The following is a 14,283-nucleotide window of genomic DNA, read 5'->3' as shown; positions in this document are numbered from 1 at the left end:
GTTTCCTGAAAGATGCAAATCTACAACAAAAACAAAGTCGCTTTTCAAATACAAAAAAAACCTCAAACCAATCACGTTCTTACACAATCAATCAGGTTTTATTATCCTACCCGTCACAATTCTGACTTTTACAATGATGAGGGATTGAAAATTATTTACAAAAGCCATTTCCCTTTCACTCCATTGCCTCATGGTCTCAGTTTTGGGTGTACATGTCTCCATAGCCACAGTGCGTCTCTCGGTGGCGCTGCAGGTCCACCCTGCGCTGGAAGCTGTGCTGACAGCTGTGGCAGCTGAAGGGCCGGTAGCTGCTGTGCTTTCGGCTGTGGGTGATGAGGTTGGAGCTCTGGCTGAAGCCTTTACCGCACACTTTACACACGTGTGGTTTCTCGCCTGTGGGAGGAAAAGCACACTGGGTTTTAGTGAGTTTGGGGCCTCTTCGCAGAACGAGTTTCGCCCCCACGGTTGTGATCACCCACCCGTGTGTATGAAGGTGTGCTTCTTCATGTCCGACTTCTGGTGAAACCTTTTGCCGCAGTACTGGCAGGGGTAGGGCCGCGTGTCCGAGTGGATGAGGAGGTGGGTGGACAGGGTGGACGAGCGCTTGAACGCCTTCCCGCACACCTTGCAGTCGAAGCTGCGCTCCTGGATACGCAGACGCATTGAAAACAAACAAAGTGAATCCATGACGAGTCGTGTGTTTGTACTGAGACACTATACAACTAAATTGTCACTGTACCGTAGCTCTAGCGTAGCTGCCTCGTGCTCTGAAGTCAAAGGGCATGTTGGAGGCGGTGGGTGATCGTGTCAGTGGGACGGAGAGGGCGTTGTGGAGATGAGCCTGCAGGCCGCCTCCTGATATCAATACTTCTGAAAGAGACTGAAGGACACGGAGAGAGTGAAAAAAAAGTGATGAGAAGAATAATGCCACTGTCCAGTCTGCGCTGCAGGTTAGCTTAGCATAAAGATGGAAAACAGGGGGAAACGGTTTTGCCAGGCAGTGGTAATAATCAGCCTATCAGCACTCCTACAGCTTACTGATCACGATGTATAAGATGGGATCAGTAACTTACTGGAGTCACCGCTGGTTGCCTTGCAACTACGACACATAACTCCCAACTTTTGTGGGAATTACACAAATGTATTAATGTGTTGAAGCTGGATTGCAGAACTCCTCTGGCAGTGAGAATTATTACTGTGTGGGGGAGACCTTAGCGACGGAGACCATAGTTGTTTGCTACCATATCAATGTTCAGAATGTCATATAGAGAACCTTAATGAGTGAGCTTTAGAGGATTTTGGCGACTGGACAGAGCCAGGCTATAGTCGCTTCCCCCAGTTTCCAGCCTTAATGCTAAGCTACGCTAACCTGCCGCTGGCAATAGCTTCATATTGACCATATAAATATGTAAAAGGTATCAATCTTCTCATCTCGGTCTCTGCCAGAAAGCAATTCAACTTATAAACCAAAATATTTATTTAACATAAATAACATTAATAATAAATAATTTTGCTCCGAAGTATTCACCATGCATTCCTCCAGCAGCAGGAAAAGCCTCTTATCTTTTTCAATTGACCCCTTTGTTCACAACATCTCTCCACAAAAAGAATCATTTCAAACACTCCTGTTGAACAGCACAGACTACTTATTTTATTTTACACTTCGAATCGCCGTGTCACCCTCTTGACATGTTGCCAGCTTCTGTGTCATGGCAGTTACTTTTATCGTTATTCACCCTAGTTTCCTCTTTTCTTTATAGCAGCAGATAAGGATGTAAATATTCTGGCAATGCGGAGGCCTCCCACCTTTTCACAGAGCGGACACTCGCTGACGGGGGATTTGAGGTCGGTGTGTGACGTGTGGTTGAGCAACAAGTAGACCAGTCCCTCCAGTTGTCTCTCTCGTTCAGACGCCTGGTGTCCGTCCACCGTCCAAAGCAGAGGGACGTCTCGGTTCTCCACGGGGGCTTTTGTTACAATATGAAAGGATGATGGGAATGACTTTAGTTTACAGAGAATCCTTTTCTTTTGGGTCTTTGCTTAGCATTTGTGGCCTTGAGTGTGCAAAGATGAGTCCTATTGATGTGCACTTTCTTTTACAGAACCACTGTCTCAATTATGACTGAGATACATGCTATCCAAAGAACACATACTGTATACTCGCTGATTAGAAAGTGTTGGGTACCTGAACGCCAAGGTTCATCTGTGGGGTCCCTGTGAGAACGGACTGCCATCCCCTCCCATGGTGAGCAAGCCAGCAAGTCTTTGACCCCTAACATGGGGGACAAAGGCCTCACAGCATCCTCGGGAAACCTCCTCCTGCCCTGTCCCGTCGCACGCTGCACAGGCTGGTTGCCGTCTGTTTGGGGCTGGGAGGGTTGTCTGTAGTCCTTAGATGGGCCGAGCAGGTGAGTCCTTTTACTCCTGACGAGGAACGACCGCGGCATGGTTGTGACTGAGGGAGGTGATGGGAGACGAGGTGAAAAATCCTGCAAGAATAAACCCAGGGGCGGGGGTGAAGGGGTCTAACAAAATCTGCTCTTTCAAGTCACGTTTGGAGCCTCACGCACTCTGATGTCGCACACCTGCCGCTACATGTTCAGTTACAATGCCGAAGCTTGAGGTTTCCTCAGCAAATACAGCCCGCCACCTGCACCAAAGGTTTCAGGGCTTTCGCTGAGGATAACCCGGCTGTGGCGTTTGACAACTTCTAAACCGACACTGCGGTACACTTTTTATACTTCCATTTGAGCTACCTGTACGCTATTTAGACATTGAGAACAGCAGAGTGATTCAAAATGTGGCATTATTAGTTCCACATTACCGAAATGAAACATATGAATAAATAGAATTTACCGAGTGTTACATTCATCATTTTTCATTTTGTCAAATTAATTCTTAAATTAGTTGATTTCAACATTTTATCAGATCATACGGTAAACAAGAAAGAGGAAAGCTTCAACTGAAAAACTAAAAAAATATTTTTTAATTTAGCATGAGCCTCTGTAATAATAAAGGTGATTTATTTAGTAACCTGATTATGTAATTCTATGAAATAATACCCTTCACAGCCTGGACAGAAGACGTTGCATCGTGCCAGTTGAATGAATTTGCCATTTTCTAGTTACATTAGAAAATGTCTAAAAGATTCAATACATTGAAAGTAAGCGTGATGCTATAAGAGTGAGATCTTACCTCTGTATTGCGCAGCTGAATGTTGAGAGCCTTTCTTGTGTCTTCGTTGCTGGCAACGTCCTCTTTTCTCTTTCTCACACCCATCAACTGATGACATGACACAAAGAGATTTGATTTCGAAAGGCTGCTGAGGATTGTGAGTCTTTCGGCATCGGAGGGAAAAAATGCCCAAAAAAGTTAATAGAAGTCAACAGATACCTTTCAAAATATCCTCTTTGTTTCAATAACTTTTGGGGGTTTTACCTCTGTTGCTATCCTTATTCTGACCAGCAAAGTCTACAAAAACATGACAACATCTCTGTCTTCTCTCAAGGTTTGGTCGACCGCACACTTCGGGGTGAGGTCACTGTGAATAAAGGTGCTGTGATACCAAAGTCAAGTCAAGAGAACCCTTGATTGTGGGGCTTATGTGGGTGGACTCTAGATACGCTGAGCGTTCTTTGGAAAGTTTGAATATCTCATCTTTTTCATGTGAACATGTGGGCCTTTACTATTGAGGCACCCATTACACATCACACTCTTTTTTTTTTTGGTTTACCTGTCTGTCTGTCTAATGGTGTCTGTGTGTTCTTATGTGGCACCCAGTCATCCCACACAGTTCCTTCTGTGAGAGGAGGGAGATTCTTTCCTTTTTCACCAACTTCATCTTGAGCGCTGAACTATAGCCTGACTAACCTTTCTGTCAGAAAGACAGAAACAATTGCCTTAAAGATGTTTTATTTAAAGTGACATCTTGGAAAGAAGTGAGATCTTATAAGTAATTCATAAGCTCTTAATTTATAAAATCTTAAGTACAATCCTTTATAGATATTTGTAAATGATATATATGTATATACTTATATATATATATATATTTATATAATGAGTAAATTGAAAAGGTAAGTGATTGATGATCATTTAAAAGCAAGATATAAAGTTTAACACTCATGGTAAAAGAAAGAAGTGACAACAAAACATCCTGAGTCATCGTGCTGCATATGGCTTGTCAATACAATTTGCAAAGTTCCTCCTATTCTTTCCTCACAACATATGAAGCATCAACCCCGAACACATTTACTAGAACATAGCTTTAGCTGTAGGTAACTACACTGACCAGCAACTACCTGCCCGACAGAAAACACCCCAACAAGTACTAACAAGATGCCCTGAGAAATAAACAACACAGGCAAAAAGCAGTATACCTGCAAATACACATTAATACAATCTACCAATGGGCCCATGAGTGGTGACTTACTCAAATATTCGTGGTAAAGGGGAGACCTTACACAATACAGTGTGCTTTTAAAACTTTATGAATGATCTTTAGGTGATATATTAGATGTTATCATAAGGTAAAATGTTAATTACAAATACCTTTATCATTTAAAAAACATTTTCAAATGTGTGATCTACCACTTTTTCCAGAACCAAATTAAAAGTTTCAATATTTAATCACAGGAATGGAACCATTTAGTCTGAAAGACAAAACATAAGAAATCTAATTTTGCTGCATTGTACTTAGTAGTTCATTTAAATGAATTACTCATAATAACCATAAAACACAACTAGCACCGATATGAGTGGGGAATAATTGGTAGAAGACAGGACAGAGCAAGGAACCACAATAACCACTCATACTGAAGATACACAAACATCACAATGGAAGAACTAAGAAAATAACTACTCTTAAAAAAACAATTAAATGCAAGGCCAGATGGATTGACAACAGAACATTATAAAATGACACATTTTACAAATTAATCTTTCAACAGAAAGCATATCTGGTTTAAATAAAAGAACACAAAATCAATCAGTATGACATACTCTTTTACTTAACAAAGCCTCCGGGGTACGGGACGTGATCCTATGCTTTAGTAGCTAGAGCTGTCATGAAAATCAAAATACTACATCAAATATGATGAATATGAAACTGGTCAAGTCACTGTTCAGCCTGGTCTTCTAGAAAATTACGTTCACATTCAACAAAACTGCTTTGTCAATTATGGTTTCTTGGGAATGTACTTTGACCCGAATTACGTGCGTTTTTGACATCTCAAAAACACTTCTATTAATAGTCCGCAGATGTCGACACACGGAGGAGGTCGGGGTGGCTGGGCGGGTCACACAAACACAGGACTTTCACCCAGGAGACTGCTGTTTGTGTCTAGAGTGAAACCAAAAGTCATCGTTCGTTTATTTTCATTTACGTCCCCAACTTAAATAACGTAACAAACTTGACTTATTTTAAGTCAAACCATGATGTTTTACTAAACCTGACCAAGTTGTTTTGTTGCCTTAACATAATAAAGTAGTTTGTTTGGTTTTGTTTCTAATTTATAATGTTAACCACGTGTTTTAAACTGCGACAGGACAAAATATACCCAGAAACGTGTAATGTGTAATTGAGAATGCAGTTAAGTTGTATGGTAATCTTATTTTACAGGAGACAGGCTTGCACCATTTAACTTTGTGAGTGTTACAATACAATAGTTAGACTCAAGAAATGTAATAAACCACACTGAAGAATACAGGCCTTTAAGGGAATTTCTACTTAAATATTTTAACTACCCAACTTCTGTAGAATAACGTCATTAAATACACAAATCCTCAATAAATATTACTAATAAAGGTACCATTTCTTGATAAGACAATTTCAAAACACACCCTTTCTTAAACAATGACAAAAAATCTATTTTCTTTGCATATAAGTATCTGTTGTCAAGCAATGAGGTCTGAATCTGACCCAAGATTGAAATCAAATCATCAAGGGCCACATGTGCAGAAACAAAAGCATTTCTCAATGTGGCTGTATTTTTGCAAACATCTCATTTGACTCCTGGTGTCAGCAGCATACACATGGAGCTGAGTTTGCCTTGATGTGCATGAAGAGAGGCATGTCAGTGCACTGTGGTTGATGTGGTGGGGGGCTTGCAACCTTCTCCCAGGGGCTGTCAGGGAGAGCAGACGAGAGTGGTGCAGGGAGCTGAGACGGGCTGGTGGGTTCGGTGGGTTTCTGCCTCATTTGTTTTGGGGGGTTCAGGGGCTTCTTGTTCCCCTGATGGTGGTATAAAACTGCCTTTCTAGGAACCTGAAACTCTGGGAGGAGGAGGGGGAGATGCTGGTGTGACTGTCGTCAAAAGTTCATTTTCCTATTGCTTTGTTTCTGATGTTCACTCACCATGTTATGAGTGAACCTGACTATGTAGTATATCAAGTGGGAGGAATGTGATAAATGTGTATGACTTACTTGTTGTGTTGAATATATACATGAATTATAAAAACATTTGTGTTGGGGAAAGCTGCCATCCAACCATCAAATGACATTTCTTTCCAAACTGTTCCTGACATTAACTATTTTAACCAAATGATGGGGTGCAACATTTATTTTTGGTGCTAACCCCTTTAAAACAAATACTAGCATGTGAATTCTATTAACTTTTGTTTCTCAACCAGTGATCCAAAAAAAGAGGAAACTGGTGTCTTACAACCCTATCTCATTAAAGAGGCCACTTTTACACATTCAAGTGAGACTGTAGCTTTGGAAAGAACACACACCACTTTCTTTCTCTGAAAAAAAGTTTGAATAGATAAGCAGTAGGGGTGTAATGGTTCAATATAGAGTGGTGCCACGGTTCGGTGGACAATGATGGATTAATTTGTGTACAGGAAGCTGCAGCAACTCCTGTTTTGTCTTTAACACATGGGCTGCTGTTGTGCTTCTGTGAAAGAAGGTCACACTCTCTCTGATCTTTGGAGGAGGCGAGAGATCTGCTGCACAGCAGTTGCTTTATGAGACGCTAGATTAATGAGATCGGCCTATCATCCTCTCCACCACCTGCTGCAGGGACAGCGGAGCACTTTCTCCAACAGACTGATTCAGCTCCGCTGTCACAAGGACGGATACAGGAAAACATTCCTGCCCACTGCCATGTCACTGTATAATAAATCACCTCTGGCCAAGTCAAACACAAGACGATAACTAACGCAACACTTGTGCACTACTGTTTTAATTTGATTTCCTACTTAGTTCATTTAATACAATTCTATTCAGTGTATGTACTGTGCATTTGTATTACTTTGATTTCTTAAATTGAATAGGCCCTGCTCTGTTATTTTATTGTATTGTATATTGTGTGCGTTTTCCAGACCCAATATTTTATTTTCTTGTGTAACCCTGTTTGCTGCTGCCACAGACAAATTTCCCCTTTGGGATGAATAAAGTACATTTCTATTCTATTCTATTGGTGTCGTTACAGGCACCAGCTAGCCCGTGACGTCCGTCCGTCTGTTGTCAGAGGAACAGCGGCTGCTTCAGACATTTGGTGTCCGTGCTTTTGTTTTCTTTTACAAAGCAGGAGTTATGGCAAAATGGGGATTGTGTGGCGATTGCTTTAGCCCTGTTTGAATCAGTAGGCAGGAGCTACCTAAACGCTGCGGGGAGAGTTTGTAGCGTGTGTGCTGCTGTTGGTTTTCCTGCTAAGCTAGTTTAGCATAGAACACACGTGCGTTACCAGAGTACAATGTACAATGTACTTGGATAGCGCTTTTCTAGTCTTTCTGACCAGTCAAAGCGCTTTCACACGACTTGTCATCATTTACCCACTGATGGCTAAGAGCCACCTGCCATCAGACTAACTCATTCACACACCGTAGGCACAGCTACCGGAGCAATTTTGGGGTTTAGTGTCTTGCTCAAGGACACTTCGACATGCGACTAGCGGAGCCGATATTGATGTATAACAAAATACCAGAATTACTGAGTCAATTGACTCTTCTTTTACTTGTTCTACTTTGTTTTAGCACTTACAGACATCCTGTCATTTTCAGTTGAGGCCACCGTGGCTGCTGCTCAGCAAAGGTTACATGGTGTTGCTGTAAGATACGTTTTACACATCGTGGGTCACATACTGCTCAGCCTGTGAAAACAGTTTCACAACAGTACAATGTCTGCTGTGGTTCTGGAGAAAGCTTTCTAAAGTCTGCAAAATGAGCCCTCATTGATGATGTCATCAGGTGAAATCAAGTGAAACAATACATGCGCTGGAGCGTACCCCTTTAAGTTATTGCAAGGCATGTAAGCCGAGTAGAACACATGCAACAACTGAGGGAACACATGCACACATCTAGGTGGCTGATATTTGTATTCCCATTTGTGTACTTTCTCAATATACTCCAGAAGAAATAGTGTAGGTGTTTTGTCGTACAAGTACACCATTAAATGACGTCATTTGATCAAATGATCACAGAAAGTGAAGCATCAGATTGTGAGATTGTCTCAGCACTTTGGTGTTTATCTGTGTTGCTGGTGACTTGACAGTGGTTTTAGTCAGAGAACTTCACAAAAGAAGCGCTGTGCCACTTTCTCACGGCCAACAGCTTCTCTATCTTGCTGTCACCAGTTCGCCCCCACCCACCCATTCTACACTCATTTCTTGACACCTTTTCAATTTTCTCTCATTTTGGTTGGCAAAGGGACAAAGGTTAAGGGCAGTGCAGGGCTTTCTTTTCCTCGTTAGAGAAAAGAGAGGAGAAAAGTCTGAGAGCTTAGTGGGATTTTGATGTTGGTAACGTCTATATGTGTCAAATGTATATATCTATATATATTTACATATAAATGCGTATGATATAATAGAGTCAGTGATAACAGGAAAGAGGATTTGCTTTGCAGTACATATGTATCAACTACAAATCTACATCCACTACAGCCATGGGAACCGTGGACTATCTTTTCTTTCGATATCACACTATAACAAAGGGTCATGTTCAAGAGCGAAGCCACAACACCATCAACACTGCCTCCCACTGAACAGGAAACAAGTATGTTGCTGAGGTATTCTTTCTTTCTATCTTACGGCTTATCACATCCTCCTACTCTTTTCAATCAATGGCTGTCAGATTGAAAAACCAGAACTGTCAAAAGTTCATGTCAGGAAATAATGATGACGGTGATTATGATGATGATGGCAATGACGACATTTTCTCAAATTCAGTCAACTGATGGGCATCCCCACTCCCACAACCAGCCAACTCACTGAGAGTTGTATCACAATGCAGGGTGTCAGAGAGGTCAGGGGGTGTGAGAACTCCAAAGAGATATGGTACCCAAGGAAGCCACTGCCTACATCTGCAAAACCAATGGTGCTAAAGAGAGAGAGCCTAAATGTATAACCACAAGCCAAAATGATGAATAAATGTATGACTATATATTACAGCAGGCCCACTCGTATTGTCATATTCACCATGACAGCAGCAGAGGGTCAAAAAAGAAAGTCTACATGCTAGCTAGAGTACTTAACGGTGTGAGCACAATGACAACTTGCTGATGTTCAGCAGGTATGCAGGTACAATATGTTTACCACGTTCATCACAGTTCGTTTAGCATGTTAGCGTGGATTTGTTAATTAGCTAACAAAATAAAAAGTACAGCTGTACTCGTATTAGAATGACAACAGTTTTGCAGGTATTTGGTCATAAATTCAATTTGAAATGATAATGACGGTGCTGGCTAAAAAGCTTTCAATTCATGAAAGTTCTAAAAATTTCAACTTCATGGTGACATGAGAGGTAAAGTCAGTGTCAAGTGGCATATGAGTCTTTGTAAAACAAACAACTTCATGGCAATCCATAGTTGATGAGATATTTCAGTCTCTGGATGAAAGTGGGCCGATCAACCAATCAGACATAAATTCATCCAAAAACACACTTTATTGGCCAATCCAAGTAACATATGTATATTCTGTGTATTCAAAATAGATTACTTTGTAAATTGAACTCGGCCTACTTCTATTGTTTGCCTCCGTATCATCAGGCCAGAGGATATACTGTCTTAGAATGTTATTCATGGTCATGTTGTTGGCTCGTGTTTTAAATATTAAAGTGTAACTTCACCCCCAGGTCTACGCCTAAGTCCACCCACCGCATCATATTTAAAAATGTTTAAAAAAGGGAGCAAGGGGCTAAGAGGTTCAACCCCGGCCACTTCCATTTGTCGAAAGCCTAAACACAGCGTCGAAGTTTTGTTTTTTATGACAGGAACGTGTGAATCTTGTCACACAACACAACCCCACCCGAAACATCCCTGCCTATGGGCACGGTGGTGTCAGTGCCTGTTACTGTGTTTGTGTGTGTTGCAAACGAGGAGGTGTGAAGCCACAGGCCTTTTCGCAGCAGAACTCTGAAACCAAGGGTGTTGATATCAGCCCCCTTCTAATGTTGAGCTTGCCACACCACAGCCCTGCAGTCTAATTTTAAAGCCATATTTCCCTGAAAGAGATTTTATTTTTTTAAACTCCATCAGTTACTTTTGCAGTGAGATCATGGAACCTCATTGTCCTCTTAAAACCAAACCAAACCGACTTTTCAGTAAATATTTTGTTGTTTATCATGTTTAGTTGATGCCCATCAGCTCTCTGGAGACCAAAACCGTTTTTGAACTGTGCTGTAAACATGTTTGTTTGCACTGTAAAGTTGGGCATGTGGTCTTTTGGGGATTGAGTGTATTTGGAAGCCAGCCTCAAGTGGCCATTTGAGGAACTGCAGTTTTTGGCTTCATTTCTCAGCACTGGAGGTTGCCGCTTGGTTAACAGACAACTCTTTGCTAACTCTTTAGCCATAACTTATCAAAGCTGTATAATATGTCAGTTTTGTGTTTTCAGTCTGTTGCACTGCCCCTGAGTGGCCAAACTAATTAACGAATGCATGTTCAAGAATATAGTGATTAAAGAGGCTTTTGATTTTTTATTTTGTTCACAGAACTAAAATGCCTTCTTTGCTGAATCCACAATATCACTGTAGTCATTGATGTCTGACTTATTAAATGTTTTGTGATGTTTTGTGACAAAAGTCTTGACTACTATTGGATGGATTGCCATGAAATGTAGTTCAGATATTCATGTTCCCTTCAGGATGAAATGTTTTAACTTCTCTCTAGCACGATCTAAAACTTTCCACAAACTGTCTGTTTGAGTTTATAGAGGAAGATCTTAAGTGTCAAATACAACCTTTCATTATTAAAGACTACTTTATTACTCTGTCATATTTTTTTTTAACAAAGCAAGCAATACACTTCCTGTTTACACCATCACACGCATGCTCAGTGTACGTTAATGGTCACGTGCTGTCCGCCTTCGAAGGCTGCCGTGTGGATGCTCCAATAATGCTGAAAACTCCCGCGTGGACGGAGATCGGTTCTATTTGACAACTCTGCATCCAACGAGACACGGACTAGTGTGGATATGGCCTTAGTTGCACTTTGTGTTTTGTGCTAATTCGCAAATGTTAGCAAGTTAGCATGCTACCATGCTAAATGAAGAGGGTGAACAAGGTAAACACTATACCTGCTTAACATAGCATTGTCATTGTGAGCATGTTGGTATGCGGAAGTTAGGATTTAGCTTAAAGCACCACTGTCACGGGAGTTCACAGGTAGGACCCAAACGCAAGACCACAGGAGACAGAAGTGAATATTAACAGGTTTTATTTAGACTGTGCGTGCAGGTGTGGATCCCGTGGTACGACACCCGAGTGGCAGATCGACGGCGTGAAGTCCCGTGGCTCGACACCAGAGGCCTGGCAGCTTGACGGCGAGTGTAGTCCGTTTAACACAAGGCGGGCAGAGCGGCGGAGTGTAATCCGTAGACCACAAGGAGGGCAGAGCGGCGGAGTGTCCCCACAGCTACAAGGCCGACTAGGGTGGGCGGCGGGGGTCCGGAGGAGGGGTGACAGGATCTGACCGGCCACGGGGCCGCCGAAGAGCGTCGGCCACCGGTGCTCCGGCGGACGGCCGGGAGGGCAGAAGGGCTCCGGACACGGGTGCTCCGGCGGACGGCCGGGCGGGCGGAAGGGCTCTGGAGAATAGGATGCTGGTGCAGCCATGGCAGGTACTGGAGGTCTCTGCTGCTCCGCGACGGCAGCGGGCACTGAAGGTCGCTGCTGCTCAGAGACGGCAACTGGAAGTCGTTGCGCCTCTGGGACGGCGGCCGGGTCTGGGAGAGGCTGCGGCTCTGAGGCGGCGGCGGCCAGGTCCGGGGATAGCTGCGGCGCTGAGGCGGCCAGGTCCGGGGATAGCTGCGGCGCGGAGGCGGCGGCGACCGGGTCCGGGGATAGCGGAGGCGCGGAGGCGGCCAGGTCCGGGGATAGCTGCGGCGCGGAGGCGGCGGCGACCGGGTCCGGGGATAGCGGAGGCGCGGAGGCGGCGGCGACCGGGTCCGGGGATAGCGGAGGCACGGAGGCAGCAGGAACTGGAGTTGGCTGCGGCGCTGAGGTGGCAGGAACTGGAGCTGGCGCTGCGGCGGCAGAAACTGGAGCGGGCTGCGGCGCTGAGGCGGCAGGAACTGGAGCGGGCTGCGGCACTGAGGCGGCAGCGGCAGGAACTGGAGCTGGCGTAGAGGCGGCAGCGGCAGGAACTGGAGCTGGCGCTGCGGCGGCAGGAACTGGGACGGGCTGCGGCGCTGAGGCGGCAGGAACTGGAGCTGGCGTAGAGGCGGCAGCGGCAGGAACTGGAGCTGGCGTAGAGGCGGCAGCGGCAGGAACTGGAGCTGCGGCGGCAGGAACTGGAGCTGGCGCTGCGGCGGCAGGAACTGGGAGCGGCTCTGGCTCCGAAACCGCGAGGTCCGGGGATAGCTGCGGCTCCGAGACGACAGCCGGGACTGGAGGTCGCTGCTGCGGGACCTGGAGGTCGCTGCTCCTCCGGGACAGCAGCGGCGGGACCTGGAGGTCGCCGCGGTACGGAGACGGCGGCGGCCGGGACTGGAGGTCGCCGCGGTACGGAGACGGCGGCGGCCGGGACTGGAGGTCGCCGCGGTACGGAGACGGCGGCGGCCGGGACTGGAGGTCGCTGCGGTTCGGAGACGGCGGCGGCCGGGACTGGGGAAAGCTGTGCCGCAGAGGCGGTCGGAACCGGAGCTGGCTGCGGCGAAGAGGTGGCAGGAACAGTAGCTGGCTGCAATGCCATCCGAATACGGGGAGCCGGAGTCGGCCGGGCCACCGAGTGTTCCGCTACACTTGCTTGGCTCCGTCTCCGGCTGAGAAGGTGCTTGGCCATATAATCCACATAACCCACAGTATTAGGCCGCTCAAAACCTAACGTTCTCGCGGCCCAGTCCAAAGCCCTTCCCCGCAGTAATCCCACCATGTAGGACACCTTGGACCCGTCCGAGGCAAAAGTCTGAGGCTGACGGTCAAATACCCGTTGGCATAGCAACAGGAAGCCCTGGCACTTCCCCAGTGTTCCGTCATAGGGATCCAGAGCCGGCACGGGGGATTCCCAGACCGGCGGAGCGAGGACAGGCGGGAATCGTGCGGGTGCTGGAACTGGTGGAGACTTGACTGTCCGGGCTAGTTCCTGCCCGAACCAGCCAATCCGAGAAATTTCAGCAGCGAAACCTCTCATCTCCTCCAGCAGCCTGGTAGTGCTGTACAGCGTAGCTGCTCCTGTGGTTGCTGGGTCCATTATGGTCAGGTCGTTCTGTCACGGGAGTTCACAGGTAGGACCCAAACGCAAGACCACAGGAGACAGAAGTGAATATTAACAGGTTTTATTTAGACTGTGCGTGCAGGTGTGGAGCCCGTGGTCCGACACCCGAGTGGCAGATCGACGGTGTGAGGCCCGTGGCTCGACACCGGAGGCCTGGCAGCTTGACGGCGAGTGTAGTCCGTTTAACACAAGGCGGGCAGAGCGGCGGAGTGTAATCCACAAACACAAGGAGGGCAGAGGATGCCACGGGGTTTCAGCGGGTGAAAGACGGTACGACCTGACAACCCCAGACTGCAGGACCAGAGTTTATATAGAGGCAGGAGACTCATTAGTGGGCCCTGAGTCTGGTGTGTCAGGCTGCAGGAGGTGATCGGCTGGAGTGTCCTCAGCTGTGCACAATCAAGGGTGCGGCCATGGGAGGTGTCTGGAGGCAGAGGACAAACACAGAGCACATGGCACACAACAACAAACAGGGGAATGACAGGACACATGAGGAGAGGAGATCAGGGGAAACACCCAACGGGTCAGACAGGGATCCTGGATCCTGACAACCACTTGAGTACAGCCTCTCAGATAAAGCAGCTCGTTGTCCTGCGTTGGTCTCATCAGGACACTCTGAGGCCATATCCACACTA

At 45.8% G+C, this 14,283-nt stretch overlaps 1 protein-coding gene across 1 annotated transcript; it reads right to left on the bottom strand.

The window, feature by feature from the left end:
• Positions 1-196: 196 nt before the first annotated feature.
• On the bottom strand, positions 197-2,447 carry LOC306787353 (uncharacterized protein; the record flags this gene model as incomplete). Its single annotated transcript, XM_079282469.1, has 5 exons — positions 197-393; positions 480-645; positions 740-880; positions 1,807-1,967; positions 2,186-2,447. 5 exons carry the CDS (start codon positions 2,445-2,447, stop codon positions 197-199), a joined length of 927 nt encoding a protein of 308 aa, XP_079138595.1.
• Between the last annotated feature and the right edge of the window lie 11,836 nt (positions 2,448-14,283).

The sequence above is a fragment of the Melanostigma gelatinosum genome (assembly GCF_949748355.1).
Source record: "Melanostigma gelatinosum genome assembly, chromosome: 13".
Lineage (NCBI taxonomy): Eukaryota > Metazoa > Chordata > Actinopteri > Perciformes > Zoarcidae > Melanostigma > Melanostigma gelatinosum.
The sequence above is the reverse complement of the archived record's forward strand: the minus strand, read 5'-3'. Positions and strand labels throughout refer to the sequence as shown.